This window comes from Brachyhypopomus gauderio, chromosome 6, assembly GCF_052324685.1.
Source record: "Brachyhypopomus gauderio isolate BG-103 chromosome 6, BGAUD_0.2, whole genome shotgun sequence".
NCBI lineage: Eukaryota > Metazoa > Chordata > Actinopteri > Gymnotiformes > Hypopomidae > Brachyhypopomus > Brachyhypopomus gauderio.
This window is the reverse complement of record NC_135216.1, coordinates 12,569,694-12,587,193: the sequence shown is the minus strand read 5'-3', so window position 1 is coordinate 12,587,193 and position 17,500 is coordinate 12,569,694. Positions and strand designations below refer to the sequence as shown.

Genomic DNA, 17,500 nt, shown 5'->3' with positions numbered 1-17,500 from the left:
ATTATGGATGTAATTTTCAGGTCTGTTTAAGATAATGTGCTCAGTTCCATGCACTGTTAACACTTTGATGTGGCACTAAATTTGGTGAATATCTTGATTTAAACACAGACCACATCAGTAATGTCTAGGATTGGTCCAGATGCTCACAGATCATAACTCAAAAACTGGGATTTGTTAAGAGTTCTCACTTGTGTAGAGAACAATACTGCAGTCAAGACAGACAAAACGCAACACTGTTACTTTGGAGTACTTCAACACCTTTTGGTTTGTACTTGCTTTCATAGTCCTTTTGATCGGTATCAAATCGGTACACCTGTCAGCGAGGCCTCTTTCACTACCATCGTCACTTTCGCAAAGTCACAATACTTATCCCTAAATCTTAAAAAAATGGGTTTTGACAGCTCCACCTATTTCTATGGCTGTAGTCTCCGAGTTTATGTGCTGCATTTAACTTCTCTCAACTTAAACTGCTGTGTGTCAGTATAGACTGATCCTTCTACATTCAGCTACAGTCCCTTCTGTTCTACCTAGGTTAGGTTCCCTTTGACTGACAGAGCAGTTTATATAGACACTTCCAAAGCTTGTTTTTGAAAATGTCAGTCACTGTTGGTAAAGTAATTCTCTTGACAGAAATGACATTTGTCCAGTCTTGATGGCTTTGTTACTTGCTGCCTGAAACCTAATAGCTTTTCCTACCACAAATGATCCTTCAGCTTAGGATTGAGAACCTAACCTATTAATTAGTGTATTATGTTCCTTGAACATAAGCCTGAAACAATCCTTCTATCAAACATCTTTTGAAGCCTGACAAGAGATGTTCAATACCCACAATTCCCAGTCCCTTCAGGCGGACAAAGTGTATTGGCACACACATGCATTCTCTTTCAAACTTTCTGAGCGTAGACACATTTCTCACAGACATGACTTTGCTAAGCTGTCAAAGAAAAGTACTCCTCTTGTCTCTTGAACAGAGTGAAGGGACACACCATTTGTTCCCTGAAATGTCCATCCTCAGTTATGCACCAGATATACATGAACTTTGAGTTCATTCTTTGGGGGTCACCACCATCTTAATTAGCACAAAACAAACTTGACACAAATATGTGTAATCAACAGAAAAAACTAAGTGTTTTGTTTAGGAGATACAGAATGTGACATTCATCACACAAGAACAAGACCACCATTAATGTAAAGAACAAATGCTAGTCAAAATCTACAAGCATTCATTCGAAATGAAATGTCCTTTATCTTAATTTCTCTTGCTCTCAATGGCAACATTTCAAACTGTTAGGCAAGATCAAAGCAAATGATGGACACTGACAGGATGAATTAGCTGTTCCTCCTTGTGAATACAAGATCTATAAACACAAGCCCATGTGAATGAGAGTAGTGCATGAATGGAAGAGCTACACACCTTCCTGAAGAAAGAATGTCATGAATGTGCATTCAATGCACATTAATTTATGGCTCAACTCAATTTCCTTTATAAAAAACTACCAGCAGGTGTCAGGCTTCAAGCAGTACAGAAATCTGCCAGAATGCTTCATTCCTTCTGTGCAGAATGTTCTCAATGACAATCTTCTTCAACAAAGAAAGAGCATTAAAATGAAGCAACTCTGTGTGATCAGACCATCACCTTTTCCATCAGTGCATGTCCACAGTTTGACCGTGGAGTCTGACGCAGCAGAGGCCACCAGCAGGAGGGAGGAGGGCAGAGTGACCGCGTCCACCGCGCACACGGGTCCCGCGTGGCCACAACACACCGCACGGGCAGCAAACTGGGCCACGAAATGACAAAACAAGAAAGATTCTGTTGGAATACTATGAAACACCTTATTTTGACAATACTTGCACTTTACTATTAAAAGATGTGCAACACTACACTGTTGACATAAAATAAAGAAAGAAAAGAGGAAAACCTCGCCATCTTCTTCCTCCCACACAATAACATTGTTATCTGATCCCCCTGATACCAGCTGTGTTTCAGGACCTGTACAAATATAATATAATGGACATACAGCATCAAGCATGCTTCCCGACAAGATTACCCTGATGCAAAGACAAAAAGTTCAATTTATAGTGAATGTGACAGTCAAAATGTCTTCACGTTACATTTCATATCACAGAACTATTTCTGGTCAACAAACGCACTGGGAATGGAACAGCTGTCAAAGATTTACGGAGTGAGAGAGCGTTTATCACAACACTGGACGTACCACAGTCTTCCCTGTGAACCCACTGTACAGCGTTAACTCTCCCACGGTGTTTATTCAGAACCCCAATAATTTTCACCTCCTGGGAAAGAAGAGTTCATGACAAAAAATATAAAAGAACCCATTTTATCTTAATCTAAACATGGCATCCTAAATAAGCTACATTATAATCTATAAACATTCATAATTGACAAGCAGCAAGCTTTTTACTAACAGACAATAGAGACATGAAGAAGTTTAGCAGAGCTTTATAATATTAGTATACATCCATGTCCATAATTAGTTATACTGTAAACACATTTTAGAATGAACGATATCTAACTACCTAAGTTGACTTCGTGGTTAACGACAGGTACGCTGTAAATATAAAACACAATGAAGGATCTCTACCTGTGGATTATAAAGAGCAACTGAATTGCATGTCCCAAACGCGATCAAGCCTCTGCGGCTCCACGAGAGAACATTTGGAGCCCTGTTGGCACAGCATGCTACATGGCATGTCTGCATTACGGGAGTCGCCATGTTCGCTGTCATCGCTGCTGGTGTTGCGGGCAAATCGACCCTAGAAACGGTCGATGTTGCTCGGACGTTCCGCAATGTCCTGCCGGCTTTACATCTTCAAAACAAAGCGACTTCGTGGACGTTCGTGTGACAGAAATGTACAAATGACTTTTTACAACCGTAGTGACACACAGTATGCACGGTCAAATGGTTTACCTCTTGTGTATTTTTATCTACAGCCGGAAAGGTTGTACGGCAGACATGCTGTGCAGGTCTATTTGTGTTCCGGTATGGAACCACATCCCGCAGTATAAATTGTACTTTTCTGCGATGGAAGAAACTCATCAAAAAGCTCCATCTGTTATTGATCGCTATTACACGCGATGGTATAAAACAGGTAACTGTCACCGAAACATTGCTGACTTGTGAAAAAAGTAGAAATATTGCTTGGATATTATTAAAAAACTTATTTTTGGAGAGTGGGGCTGTATGTAGCTAATATGAGCTAGCTAGTTTAGCTAATGTGACTGTAGCTGTGTTGAAGGCTGCAGCTTCTCAACGGGGTTTATACAGAGATGAACTGGAGATTATTTAGATCAGATCACGTCTGTCTACACATTAACGCCTGCAGTTGTACAGTTTGAGGGCAGTGGGGACCTGTTATTATTTATCTAATGTGTATAAACATGTTAGTTTTCTGACAACACGGTTGTTACACTCAGATATGAAAGGAAATTCGTGTGAAGATCACTGCATCCTACAACATTCAAACAGGTAAAGATATTCTTCACATTTCGAGTTCCTCCGATTTGTAGAAATGTCTTTATTTATTTATTTATGGGGGGGGGGGGGGTTGGTTTGGTGTCATATGGTTATATGATGTTTCATTCGACTCATTCAAGTGATTCATTGTAGAATTTGTCTCATCACCCTTGCGGAGACTCACCCCATTCTTCAGAATGGGAGAAAAATCAAAAGCATCAACTACCGGATCAGTGATGCATGCAGCCGACTGAACAACAAAGTGTCTGGGAAGTCCAAGAGAGTGAGTTCTTCTGCCTTTGCTACATCTTTCATTATGGCTGTGGTCAGAGTGAAAAGCAATGTGCAATAACAATGCTTAATGGATTGTGCAGGGTGGTCAGTTCCTCACAGAGTTTGCTCCTCTGTGCAGAATCACATGCACAGACAGTGTGGAGTACACAATTTTTAGGTGAGTCATCCTTTCGCCTCACAGTGTTGACACCCTTATTAGCCGTGCACTGACTGGGTGGTAATATTGAAGATCATGTATGGTGCCTTTGTTTATTTGTTTATGTGCATTTTTCAAAGCTGTATCAGAGGACGTCTGCTGGAGGTCAACCAGGACATTCTCGAGAGGCCTGACCTGCTCCTGGAGAAGGTAGTATCAAAGATTCATCGACAGTAACTTTATAACATTGCGTGGTACATGATTCTCTCTCAAACCCTTCATTCGAGCTGTATTATATCTGAACCAATATATATACAATATAAATAATTCTAGATCCTTTTCTGATTCTGTGCCACAAGTACTAATGTTAAATCTCGCTCTGACAAGCCCTCCACTGAAGGATATATCGCAGTCATCCTACCAAAACTCGAGGAGAGCAAGAGCATCACCAGTGGCCTTCTAACCAGAGAACAATATGAAGAGGCTGTCTCAAAACGCACCACACAGGAGCCGCAGCCTTGCTAACGTCAGACCTATAGAGGTCTCTCAGGAGAATGGGCAATAGCTTCAGGGCATCAGCTGCCAAGTCTGCTTGGTCAAGTCTGATATGAACTGTAAATGTTTTTTAGTGTATTGTTTTATTTTTTTTCCACACATTTGTGAAATGCAGTACATGGCAGAATTCGGTTTTCCTTTTCTCCCCCCTGTTTGTCTTGAACAAAATTTGTATGAATTTTTTTCTTCATGGTTTGGATTACCATAGGTTTAATGCCACATAACAGTAGATGTGGTTTTAGCCATCCTTTGTGAACACTGAATATGGTTCCTGATGTATATGTATTGACCTTGTTTGAATGTGCACTCATTCTTACAAAACATTCATTTTGTAAATACATGAATAAATCACACAAATCAGTTGTTTAAGAAAAATAATGTATATTTAGATTTTTCTTGGTTTAACAATCATTTAACTGACAAAAGGGTCAATGGTCCAAAACTCACTCAGTTTCATAGCTGCTCAGTCATCTCTGAAGCTTACGGCCTGACTGCAGGCAGTTTGGTCATGGTTTTAATTCACACTTTCATGCTCCAGTTAAGAGTGTGTTCACATACGTTACACCTGCACAAATACCCTTTGTAGTGTTTAGATGGCTAAATTATTTTCAGCGTGACACTTTGCAATGCAATGAGGCCGAGTAGAAACTTGTGCAGTATGAACCGCTCGTGCTAAAGTCCACACCAGTCCAGGCCACTGACGTTCATACCCAATCTTTCTTCAGACCATTTGGAATTGGTGTACCAGAGCTTGATAACCATTATGTTTCAAGTAACAACACAAATCACAGTGAGCAAAAGGACAGTCCATACGACAAGGCAGTCACTCTTGTTACTAGTACACCAAAAATAAAATTGAATCCTCTTTGTAGTACTGTAATAGTCACTTTTGAACCAAAGTAACAGTTGTCAGGATTGCTTTTTGGAAAGTTACTAACTGGAGAGGCTCCGTTAGAAACAGTAATGTGAGGCACGTGACGAAAGGAAAGGCTGAGATTCAGGGCTCTGTGGCTGTGAGCAGGCAGCCAGTGCAGAGATGACTGAAAGAATGAACATATTTGGCATCAACATGTATGTGAGGCAGATACATTAAATATAGTGTGAGTGTCCTACAATGAGGTGACTTGTTTTCATTTCAAAATAAGCTACTCTGGGTAACATCACAATATAACTGAAAAATTATACACTTCATCTCGACGGTTGCTTCTTCATCAACCGTGACACATGACGCTTTGGAATTGACTGGAAAACATGCACTGGTTTATGTGTTGTGTTTCTTTGTGGTGTGTGTGTGTGTGTGTGAGAGAGAGAGAGAGAGACAGTGTGGGTGTGTAGGTGAAGAGTGGGCCTGATCCACTAACAGCTACCAAACATCACTAAATATGAACCAGAGCACAAACAGAGGCACACAGTGGATGAGTGCACTACAGTGCACTTTGCAAGTGTGTGTGTGTGTGTGTGTGTGTGTAGAATAATACTCCATGTTTCATTAGAGGGCTATGAAGGCCCTGGGCTACTTGCTCTCTAGGAAAGTCAGACTGGCCATGTGCTGTTCCAGGGACTTGACCCCAAAGCCATTCGATCCTTTGCCATTGAGTGTGTCCTCCTTAAGTGGGGGGCTGAGCTGTGTGTCCGGCCAGTGCTGGGGGGACGCCTGACTGCTGTGCTCCGACTGACACTGAGAGGAGAGAGGAGGTGCACAGCTAAGGTTAACTCCAGCGCACCTTCAGGTAGCTCCACACTGGCCTTCATCTTCACTTGAATCATAAGTCATGACAACTGCAACGTGTAAACACCATGACGCAAGTTACAACATGCTGGAAAGGATATTTGGAGGTAAAAATTATTAATATAAATAAATGTTCTTCAGATGGACATCCAGCAGCTATGGAGATCCTTACCTGCCTGATGAGCTTGTGCCACAGGGGCAGGAGGGAAGCCACCACTGTCATGATGCCTTTGGTGTGCTGGATACACGAGTCCACCTGAGCAAGATCAGAAGGTAAACAGGCAAACCAGAAGACCACGCTGCCTAAAATTTAATACGTACACCATGGCTGCTCACTTAGGCTCAGTGCAGCAGTCATTTCCAACCAAAGATAATTGTGTTTTTCAGACAGATGACCAGCATATCACCGAAAAGCCACAGGAGACACACAGACTCACACACACACACCCCAACTATCTATAAAGCCATTAAAACCAGCCTTTGGCTGTGACCTTTGCTTGATCAAAGTAAAGTGATGGTTCTCGACAGGGTGCCATTTCGTCAGGTTAAATGGTGTTGAAAGAAACGTCAGTGTTTTAATGGAGAAGAACATAAGGCCAAAAGGGCTTCACAGTTCAACACGGTTCATTTTTCAGCCCATCTAGCAACTAGCTTGTGTGGTTTAATTTCTTGTGGCTCTTTGATGTTGGCATGCCTCGGAGGCCTGTCACCTTTTGGAAGGTAGCACTCTTTCCCTGCACTGGAGTCTTGGCACAGGCTTGCAACTGCTGACAGGAAACTGCCAGCTTCTCCATCTCAGACACCATAAGCACTCTCTCTTCATCGAGCAGCTACAGAAAAAAAAAAACATTCGGTTCAAAAAGGGCCATCAGCACAGACCTATTACCTCCACTATACACAGGACAAAACAAAATGGCCTGAAGCCTTGCTGATAGGGGATAGGCGGTGGGTTATAAATAAAGGTTTTACATTCCTGTTTAATTGGATGAGCTTTTTAATGTTCATACATTGATTACAAACATTATTTATCGCTAAGTAATTTGTACAGCTTGCTCCCTTAATTACCTCCTAAACCCTTCAGTTAGTACTGATGCCCATCACGGGTCTTAAGAACCTCGAGACTGAACACCTTAAGCATGGTGATGTGTAATAGATTCACTCTACAGATACAGCTACAGCTACAACTACAGCTACAGTTCAGTGTGAAGTGCAGTGCTGTCAGGTATAAATGAGGGAATTAAAGTGCGGACCACATGCGCTCATGATGGGTGTGGTGCAGGTGGAGAGTGACGGTCAGCAGGATCTCACCTGGGTGGAGAAGTCCTGCAGGAGGGAGCACAGCTGGAGACCCTGCTCTGACAGGAGCTGCCAACAGAGAATGAAGAGAGGTTCCATTAAATTGTGGCAGGACTGTAATCACATAATCACGACCGTCACAGCTGACAAACCGTCAACGTTCCCACATATAATTTTGCCATTGACACAAACGGGCAACTATGTTGGGTTAGGGATTACGGTGTCGGGTGACGATCAAGAGAAAGGCTGTTATTAAATTCTTTTTGGAGGTCTGCAAAAGAAACTTGGGCAGCCAAGTCTTGCCTGGGTGACACCTTTGCCTCTGAGCTCAGAGCGCTTCATTTAACATTACAGAGATCCCAAAGACAGATCAGTCCCTGCAAGCATCATCAATTAATGACTGAACCTGCCGAGTAACAGAGTAAGTCTCAGAAGATCTTTGTTCTTTTAGCAGAGCTGCTGTTATATGGCTAAGGAAGAGCGACCCCCCCCCCCCTGCCCAATCACAAAAGGAACTGGAGCAGCAAAGGTTGTGAGGGCCTGGCTGAGGTCCAGCGACTCCGGCTGGATGACAGACAAGCTACTAGCTTGGCACTGTCCACACCAGCCGCCGGGGCCAGAGTGCCAGACGTTCTGGCTCCCAGACGAGAGCCGACCGCTGCTTTTAATAACGTATTGATCCGGCTTTCAGGAGGACTTCATTGCTCTTAATGACGGTGGGTGTTTCGCATTGAGGAAGAGGCGGCGGGAGGGGGGGGGGGGGTCGGCCAGCTGGACAACATACCTCAGCCTGGTGGAACAGGTCCAGGGTGGTCTTCAACACGCCCTCTCCCCTTAATCACACACCAAAAGGCAGAGGATTAATGGAACATCACAACATCCATATCATCGAGCGGACCAACAACAGAAAGCCATTAGCAGACTTCGCCCATCAATGGAATCCAATTTTTCAAAGTTCAAATTACGGCGAGAAAAAGGTGTGGATTGGTTAATCCCACGTGCCACGGAGCAGGCCGGCCCGGCTAATCTCATAATCGCGCTCGGCTCGGCTCAGTACCTGGTGAAGAGGGCCATGGAGCAGACCACCCTGGCCATGCTCCCACACTGGCGGGCTAGATCATGGTTCTGGTCCTCCCAGCGCTCCAGTTCAGAGTCCACGTCTGAGGTGACCAGCCGCAGCTCCAGGCCCAGCTTGGCGATGGTGCTCAGCTCCTGCACACACGTCGTCCCACCGCATTTACGCCTGCCCACTCTTAGAACTTCAAACTGAGAAACATTACATTTACTTGTGTACCTCTGCATCAAGCTTGGTGGCCTTCACAGTCTTCAGATTAGCAGAGTGCTTCTGAGGGAGAATGGGAAAGGTGGATTATAGGATGCAGCCATACGAGAACAATCTACAGCAATCTTGAGGTTTTATCATTACTCACCCCTGGTCTAGGTAATGATAGATATGCTCTCTTATCACCTATAAGAGATGTAGAAACAATTTTGAGAGATCATGAATTTTGAGATGAATAAAACCAAAATAAGCTAATTGCTTGTGATTTATAGCAGCACAACTGGGTGAAGCTTTTATGCAAACTGCAAGTAAAAAAAAAAAAAAAAAACATACAACACAAGTTTCCTTTCTCAACTCCCTGACGCGCACGCACAGGGTCCGTGACGAACACCACCACCACGGTGAACACCACCGTCACAGTAAACTATATTTCAAGTGCAGACACATTCACCTCTCAAGCGTTTCACACTCCAGGGGGCTGCCAACACTCACAAATGGTCATGAGCATCTTGTCCAAACACCAATTTTCTGAGAATCAACAGTTTTCAGAGTCTCACTGCTGTCCATCTTTAACCCTTATCTTATGTTAGACGGGGTAAACAGTTCTTGGTGTCTCGGGTCATCACGGACCCGAATTAAATTGGCCTGAAAATTCTTGTTTCTCACCTCATAGCTAACTTAGTATGTGTTTAAATCCATGTAACCACAGTTTTCAATTTCAGGGTTTCATTTTTTTGGCTCCATGTGTGCCGATCTTTGCCCGGGCCGGGGGGGTGCGGGGGGGTTGCGTGTGTCAAACCCTAGCCTGTCATTCATCCACTACTTTTTATACAGACTTATCAAGTGCAAATTTGAAAATTAAACTATAGATTGAACCCTGTAAAACCATAACAATGCCCAGAACAATGCCCATAACAATTACCAGAACAATGCCCAGAACAATTACCATAACAATGCCCAGAACAATGACAAGAACAATGCCCAGAACAATGACCATAAAATTACCATAACAATGCCCAGAACAATTACCAGAACAATTACCAGAACAATGCCCAGAACAATGCCCAGAACAATGACCAGAACAATGACCAGAACAATGACCATAACAATGCCCATAACAATTACCAGAGCAATGCCCATAACAATGCCCATAACAATGCCCATAACAGTGACCAGAACAATGACCAGAACAATGCCCAGAACAATGCCCAGAACAATTGTTTGTGTGTGTAAGCTATAAACATCGAAAAACAAAATTTTGTATGTGTGCACGTGTGTGTGTGTGTACGTATGTATCAATATTCTGCAGAAAAGTTTGTGTTACAGATTGAGAGGGCTAGGGTAAGGTGTGTCTGTGTGTGTGTGGTAGATGTATGTGTGTGGGTATATGTATGTGGTGTGGTGGGTGTGGGTGTATGGGAGTGTGGATTGGTGTGTGTGTGTGTGGTAGATGTATGTGTGTGGGTATATGTATGTGGTGGGTGTGGGTGTATGTGTGTGGGAGTGTGGATTGGTGTGTGGGTGAGTGGGTGGTTGGGTGTGTGTGGGGGTTTGTGTGTGTGTGTATACGTATGTATCAATATTCTGTGGGAAAGTTTGTATTCCAGATGGAGAGGGCTTGGGTAGGGTGTGTGTGTGGTAGGTGTATGTGTGTGGGTATATGTGTGTGGTGTGGTGGGTGGGTGTGTGTATGTGTGTGGGAGTGTGGAATGTTGTGTGTGGGTGGGTGAGTGGGTGGATGGGTGTGTGTGGGTGGGTTGGTATTTGGGTGTGTGTGGGGGTGTGTGTGGGAGTGTGGATGGGTGTGTGTGGGTGGGTTGGTATTTGGGTGTGTGTGGGTGGGAGTGTGGATGGGTGTGTGTGTGTGAGAGTGTGCATGGGTGTGTGTTTGTGTGGGTGTGTATGTGTGGGAATGTGGATGGGTGTGTGTGTGTGGGAGTGTGCATGGGTGTGTGTTTGTGTGGGTGGGAGTGTGGATGGGTGTGTGTGTGTGGGAGTGTGGATGGGTGTGTGTGTGTGGGAGTGTGCATGGGTGTGTGTTTGTGTGGGAGTGTGGATGGGTGTGTGTGTGTGGGAGTGTGGATGGGTGTGTGTTTGTGTGTGTGGGTGTGTGTGTGTGGGTGGGTGTTTGGGTGTGTGTGTGTGGGAGTGTGGATGGGTGTGTGTGTGTGGGAGTGTGCATGGGTGTGTGTTTGTGTGGGTGTGTGTGTGTGTGGGAATGTGGATGGGTGTGTGTGTGTGGGTGGGTGTTTGGGTGTGTGTGTGTGTGGGAGTGTGGATGTGTGTGGGAGTGTGCATGGGTGTGTGTGTGTGGGTGGGTGTTTGGGTGTGTGTGTGTGTGTGTGTGGATGGGTGTCTGTGTGTGGGAGTGTGCATGGGTGTGTGTTTGTGTGGGTGGGTGTTTGGGTGTGTGCGGTGAGTCACACCTTTTATGTGATGGGAGCAACAGCAAGTATTCTATGCCGGGTCAGTGGTGACCCGTAACACCATGAAGGGTACTTTTGAATTTGAGACATTTTAAAATTTACAAAAATTATAAAAATGCCTTTATAGTGTTAAAATAGCTGTTTCTGAAGATCTCATGAAATCCTATTCCAATACAAAAAAGCAAACAGTACTTTTTACACACCTGAACTTTGAAAACGGGTCAAAATTGACCCCAACACGATATAAGGGTTAAACTAACAGAAGCCGCTTCACTCCTTCAACAAAACAGATGTGGCTTCTGCAGACCAAACTGTCCAAAAATGTCCAGGTACCACACAGTGACAGCATATGACTCAGATATCATCAAAGGAAAAAAACTAAAATGTTTAAATGACCCCTCTAACCAGTAACAAAACATATTTCTGCACCTGCTGGACAGGATAAAGTCACAAACAAAATTCTGATTAGCTCAGTGTACCACAGCAGGGCCATTGTGCACCCCCCCCCCCCCCCCCCCCATCTGGCTGGGAAACACGGGCGAGGACAGCCTACCCCTGCGACCCTCAAACACGTCGTTGATCTCTTTCAGCAGCACGGCCATGTCCCCTAGCTGCGACTCCCAAGACTCGCAGAACACGTCCAGGTTCTCTCTGGCTATCTTACTGTTGGGGTGCAGCGCAAACGTCTGCGCTGCTGAGATGATCTGAGGAGGACAGAGACAGAGACGACATCAACAGCAAGGACACGCAGAGAGGGTGTGATGTGTTGAGCAGTTTCACACAGCATAAATCAATTCCTCTTTACAGCTTTACCATTTTAAGAGTATCTTTTTAATTTTACATTTAGAATGACATGCAGGATGTGTTTAATATCAGTTTTATCATCACCATTATAAGCATGCATCCTAACAATATTAAACAATTCTGCATTATATATATATATATATATATATATATATATATATATATATATATATATATATATATATATATATATATATATAAAATATATATATATATATATATAAGGAAACAGTTTAAATTCTTAAACTGTAATTCTACCTACCATGAAGGTGTCTCTCAAAAATATTTACAGCATTGTATAATTATATAAATCTATTATATAAACTATAAGACAATCATAAAGGACATAAATATAACCTAACCGACACAGACTGTCTCCCATAATGCACTGGACTGAGGCAGTAATTACCTGGAGCTTTCTGAATTATCGATGAAGCTCATTAGCATTCCGATCTAGAGCTCCTGTACCCTGCTGTGCTCTTATTGGCTGGCTGACCTTTGAGCTAAGCCATTACAGAATGATGATCTCAGGCTCTCCAGCCGCCCATGGCAACACCTCTCCAATACATAATCCCACATCTTATGGAGAAGTTGACCCCAATCATAAAAGCTCCCTGTTTTGCTGAGGGACATGTCACAGCTCAAACAGAGAGACTGTCGATTCCTGAGATTATTTTTGCATAGTCACAAGTAATCTAATATAGTCAAGAAGAGAGGAAGTCATTTTTCTCCACCTATTTGCTCTTGAGTATTTGACAAAATACTAAACACAGTTTTTCACTATCCACATTAAACCTTGAGGGTTAGTCAGGAAGACCTTGCCTACCCCTCTACACCCTGGTTACCTGAGGGCCAATCACATGGAAGGTCTCCTCTGCATGGATACAGGTGATCTCCAGCGGCTCCGTCCCCGAGATGTGACACAGCAGTCGACACGTCTGAAAGCCACGCAGAGGAGCCGGTGTTACAGGAGGGGGCGCTGCGTCGTTACGGGAGGGGGCGCTGCGTCTTTACGGGAGGGGGCGCTTTGTCGTTACGGGAGGGGGCGCTGCGTCGTTACGGGAGGGGGCGCTGCGTCGTTACGGGAGGGGGCGCTGCGTCGTTACGGGAGGGGGCGCTGCGTCGTTACGAGAGGGGACGCTGCGTCGTTACGAGAGGGGACGCTGCTCCGTTACGGGAGGGGACGCTGCTCCGTTACGGGAGGGGATGCTGCGTCGTTGCGGGAGGGGACGCTGCGTTGTTGCGGGAGGGGACGCTGCGTCGTTGCGACGCTGCGTCGTTGCGGGAGGGGACGCTGCGCCGTTGCGGGAGGGGACGCTGCGTCGTTGCGGGAGGGGACACTGCGTCGTTACGGGAGGGGACGCTGCGTCGTTGCGGGAGGGGACGCTGCGTCGTTGCGGGAGGGGACGCTGCACCCTTACGGGAGGGGGCGCTGCACCGTTACGGGAGGGGGCGCTGCACCATTACGGGAGGGGACGCTGCACCGTTACGGGAGGGGACGCTGCACTGTTACGGGAGGGGACGCAGCATCGTTACGGGAGGAGACGCAGCATCGTTACGGGAGGAGACGCTGCAGCGTTACGGAGATGAAGGACCCGTCACCGACGTAACTGATGCTCACCTCCACCAGTTGCTCCCTCTGCTCCGTGAGCGTGCGTGCGAGGTCTGCCACCTTCTCCAGATTGCCATCCTCGCCGGCCGTCTTCAGGGCCTGCAGGATGGCGTGATCGGAGTGAATCTTGAGGAGCTCACTGGCTCGGCCCACTGCTACATTGTGGAGCTGGGTAAAAAGAGGAAGTGATTTAGAAAAAACCCCACAAATATCCAGGATGGGACACTGAAGGGAGTGCAAGAGCGAAGAAAATTAGGTCAATTAAAGGGGAGGGTTGGAAGGGCAGGAAGGAGAGAAAGAGGATGGACAGACACTTCTGAACAGTGTGTGTGTGTCTGTGTGTGTGTGTGTGTGTGTGTGTGTGTGTGTGTGTGTGTGTGGTCTGACCCAGTGGCCATGTGGGCCTCACCTCCCGCCTCAGCTCAGAGACACTGTGACTGGTCTTTAGAATGGCCAGCTCCATTGCCTCCGACACTTCTCTGGCTTTGATAGACTGCTGCTGTGTAGAGAGAGAGAGAGAAAGAGAGAGAGAATGGGGAGAAAGGGCATGAGAGAGGGAGTGAGAGAGCGGGAGAGAGAGAGAAGTGTGAGAAAGACAGAGAGGGAGAGGGGAAGTGAGAGAGAGAGAGAGACAGGGAGTTAGAGCGGAGTGATGGAGAAGGTGAGAAGAAGGGGGAGCACAGAGAACAAAATGGCAGGATGATACAGATATAAAGCTTCAAACATGACCTTTGACTGAATATGCCTCCTCCCTGCTAAATAACAGCACACCTGAAGCCCTCGATGGTAGTCACACACAAGTGTGCCATGTATTAGCGTGTCAGTACCAGCTGTATATACTGTAGTTAAAGCCCAGTCTTGGACGACCGGGCCGGGCATACAGGAGGGAGAGATTCCCAGAGGATTAGGGTAGGGTGTCAGCTCCAGCACAGGACGCCCACAGGGTCCTCGCCACCACAGGCTCTGAACACCACGCCTCGCCGACTACTCAGAGGGGCGGAAAATGTCTCTTCTGTCCTCTGTGGGCAAACCTTCACAGTGCTGCTGACACTCAAACCTCTTCCAAGCAAAGCTTGACAGGGAGGTAGTGTGTGTGAGGCGTGGTGTGAGGGAGGTAGTGTGTGTAAGACGTGGTGTGAGGGAGGTAGTGTGTGTAAGGCGTGGTGTGAGGGAGGTAGTGTGTGTAAGGCGTGGTGTGAGGGAACGTAGTGTGTGTGAGGCGTGGTGTGAGGGAGGTAGTGTGTGTGAGGCGTGGTGTGAGGGAGGTAGTGTGTGTAAGACGTGGTGTGAGGGAGGTAGTGTGTGTAAGGCGTGGTGTGAGGGAGGTAGTGTGTGTAAGGCGTGGTGTGAGGGAACGTAGTGTGTGTGAGGCGTGGTGTGAGGGAGGTAGTGTGTGTAAGGCGTGGTGTGAGGGAGGTAGTGTGTGTAAGGCGTGGTGTGAGGGAGGTAGTGTATGTAAGGCGTGGTGTGAAGGAGGTAGTGTGTGTAAGGCGTGGTGTGAGGGAGGTAGTGTGTGTAAGGCGTGGTGTGAGGGAGGTAGTGTGTGTAAGGCGTGTATACAGTATATACATTTACAGCATTTAGCAGACACTCTTAACCAAAGTGACTTACAATGGTGGCCAAGTACAATTTAAGCAACGGAAGTTGAAGGACCTGCTCGGGTTCACAACAACGGGAACCTGGTGACACATTCAGCATTGCTAAAAACAAACCTAATCTGGACATGCGTTAGTACCACACACTGGACACACTGCAGTTGCGACTGTGAGTAGCAAACACATCCCAGCCAACACGATTAACTGTGGGATTACCACCAGTACTGATATAACACACGTGCACAGTGAACTGGCAAATCGCTGCCAGGCTGTTCTGGCGGGCCTTCGCTGCCCTGGTGTGAGACGCCCAATGAGCTGCTGATCACCAGAAGTCTCGCACGCCTCGTGAAACTTTTTGCATCCAGATAAAAAAACCTTGACTGCGTATGTGAATGCATTTCCTGTGGAACTTTCCAACGCTCTTGAGAGTAATGAGTCGCTTCCTGCACATAGAAAGGCCGTGTCCTTAACTTTGACTTCAGATTCCAAAGAGGCCTCCGCAATAAGAGAACCGTCCTTCCTTTAGTGAGCGCGTCTGATGCCACAGGTGTCGGCAGGGACGTCTCTGAAAGGCACGCATCTTTACGAGTGGAGAGAAACCTGAATAGGAGGCCCGAGAGAACCGGCACAGTAGTGGATGAATGGACGCCTATAGTTAAGAGCCGATGCACTACAGAGGCATACGGGGAGAGGGCTGAATAGTGCACTGTGTGCACAGCTACGTAGGGGGTGGGAGATTAGGGACACCTAGTGTGTGGGGCGGGAAGTGAAAAACTGTCAAAATATTTCTTTCAGTTCAAATTGTATACAGACAGAATAAGGGCCTTTTATCTGGACCACAGGTGTCCTTCCACATACAGGCTTTATATATAATTCAATAACTCTATTATTTCTGCTCATTCCCTATGGGAAAACCTATACACAAGGCCAGCGCACCAAAAAGATCTGAGCCAACGGTGTTTCTAAAACAAGCTGGGAGAAAGGTTATCCGCAGTCTTTAATACCGCTGTATAATAAGAACTCAGGGTTGGCACCCCTGCACCTTGAAGTCTGGGATCCCAGCTTAGACACTTAATTAAACGTACACTTTGGTGACACTGCCGTTTAATGACACTTTTTACGGAATTGGAAGGGGAATTTTAGCATGTGTGTGTGTGTGTGTGTGTGTGTGTGTGTGTGTGTGTGTGTGTGTGTGTGTGTATGCATGTGTGTGTATGCACGTGTGTGTGTGTGTATATGCGCGCGTGTGTGTGTGTGTATGCGTGTGTGTGTGTGTGTGTGTGTGTGTGTGTGTAATCTTGCGTGTGCAGGGGTTGTGCGGGTGTGTGTGACGTACATCCTGGCTGAAGGTGGCCACTAGGTTGTGTGTGTCTTGGCGTGTGGCGTGACACAGCTGCAGGACGTTCTCCCGCTGCTCATGGCTGGTGTAGGCAGAATCAGTGAAGTCTTCAGTCTGCTCCACCAGGGCCTCCAACTGCACCGCCAAAGACTCACACGGCACACAGTACACACAGTCCCTCAGAGCCTCCACCCTAGCCTGGAACACACACACACACGCGCACGCGCACACACACACACGCACGCGCACACACACACGCGCACACACACACACGCACGCGCGCACACACACGCACACACGCGCACACACACACGCACGCGCGCACACACACGCACACACGCACGCGCACACACACACACACACAAACGCACGCGCGCCCACGCACGCACGCACACACACACACACGCGCGCACACACACGCGCCCACACACACACACACACACACACACACACACACACACACACACACACACACACACACACACACACACACACCCCTTAGGTGTTGAGGATAATTAAATTTGCTTTCACATTGGAGGCATCAAACTAATAAACCATCAGTGGTATGGAATATACCCGATTCACAATTAAAGCTTTGACATTGAGACCTAGACTTCCACACTGAGGTGTGTGTGTGTGTGTGTGTGTGTGTGTGTGTGTGTGTGTGTGTGTGCACACTGAATCATCGGTGTTTTCCTGCACCTTAAAGTCTTGAATCCCATTATAGATGCTGATGGGTAATGCTTTTGGTTCGGCACCGGGCCTGGCGTCCGTCACGATCTCGATGACCTGCTCCAGGGCCAGACGCATGCGCTGGAACACGCCGTCCTTGTTGATCCGCGCAGACTCGCAGTCTGGGTGCCGCAGACACGTCTGGAGAAGGACAGACGTCACCAGAGTGAGGAGTGAGTGACAATTCTGACTCATCTCACAGGACAGGACCGGGGGAGGGGAAT

General features: G+C 46.5%; 3 protein-coding genes across 6 annotated transcripts in view; 1 reads left to right on the top strand and 2 right to left on the bottom strand.

Moving 5' to 3' along the window:
- Positions 1–2,747, bottom strand: part of elp2 (elongator acetyltransferase complex subunit 2) — an 18,324-nt gene extending 15,577 nt beyond the window's left edge. The window contains exons 1-4 of the mRNA XM_077008731.1: positions 2,604–2,747; positions 2,217–2,295; positions 1,920–1,990; positions 1,637–1,778 (exon numbers count right to left, since the gene is read on the bottom strand). Of these exons, the coding sequence (XP_076864846.1) occupies positions 1,637–1,778; positions 1,920–1,990; positions 2,217–2,295; positions 2,604–2,747 (436 nt within the window). The remainder of the gene's footprint in view (positions 1–1,636; positions 1,779–1,919; positions 1,991–2,216; positions 2,296–2,603) is intronic.
- abitram (actin binding transcription modulator) lies at positions 2,691–5,247 on the top strand. Its single transcript, XM_077008736.1, has 7 exons — positions 2,691–2,872; positions 2,954–3,111; positions 3,437–3,488; positions 3,630–3,759; positions 3,851–3,927; positions 4,047–4,116; positions 4,294–5,247. Exons 1-7 carry the CDS (start codon positions 2,706–2,708, stop codon positions 4,429–4,431), a joined length of 792 nt encoding a protein of 263 aa, XP_076864851.1. The 5' UTR covers positions 2,691–2,705; the 3' UTR covers positions 4,432–5,247.
- Positions 5,248–5,906: 659 nt separating this feature from the next.
- The window catches only part of ctnnal1 (catenin (cadherin-associated protein), alpha-like 1), a 35,509-nt gene continuing 23,915 nt past the window's right edge, over positions 5,907–17,500 (bottom strand). For 2 of the 4 annotated variants that reach the window (XM_077008732.1, XM_077008735.1), the window contains exons 6-19: positions 17,247–17,417; positions 16,542–16,742; positions 14,020–14,109; positions 13,620–13,778; positions 12,844–12,936; positions 11,748–11,898; positions 8,917–8,954; positions 8,781–8,831; positions 8,544–8,698; positions 8,271–8,319; positions 7,499–7,555; positions 6,901–7,020; positions 6,363–6,446; positions 5,907–6,139 (exon numbers count right to left, since the gene is read on the bottom strand). In XM_077008732.1, coding sequence (XP_076864847.1) covers positions 5,975–6,139; positions 6,363–6,446; positions 6,901–7,020; positions 7,499–7,555; positions 8,271–8,319; positions 8,544–8,698; positions 8,781–8,831; positions 8,917–8,954; positions 11,748–11,898; positions 12,844–12,936; positions 13,620–13,778; positions 14,020–14,109; positions 16,542–16,742; positions 17,247–17,417 — 1,584 coding nt within the window. In that variant the 3' untranslated portion in view covers positions 5,907–5,974. Of the gene's footprint in view, positions 6,241–6,362; positions 6,447–6,900; positions 7,021–7,498; positions 7,556–8,270; positions 8,320–8,543; positions 8,699–8,780; positions 8,832–8,916; positions 8,955–11,747; positions 11,899–12,843; positions 12,937–13,619; positions 13,779–14,019; positions 14,110–16,541; positions 16,743–17,246; positions 17,418–17,500 lie in introns of all 4 variants that reach the window. The other 2 variants (XM_077008733.1, XM_077008734.1) reach the window with 2 other exon arrangements.

Bases quoted from the DNA above. Each gene is read 5' to 3' on its own strand.
- abitram (XM_077008736.1), top strand. From the start codon at position 2,706: ATGGCATGTCTGCATTACGGGAGTCGCCATGTTCGCTGTCATCGCTGC. The intron at 3,760-3,850 runs GTGAGTTCTTCT...TGGATTGTGCAG, and splicing joins TGTCTGGGAAGTCCAAGAGA to GGTGGTCAGTTCCTCACAGA. The intron at 4,117-4,293 runs GTAGTATCAAAG...CGCTCTGACAAG, and splicing joins CTGACCTGCTCCTGGAGAAG to CCCTCCACTGAAGGATATAT.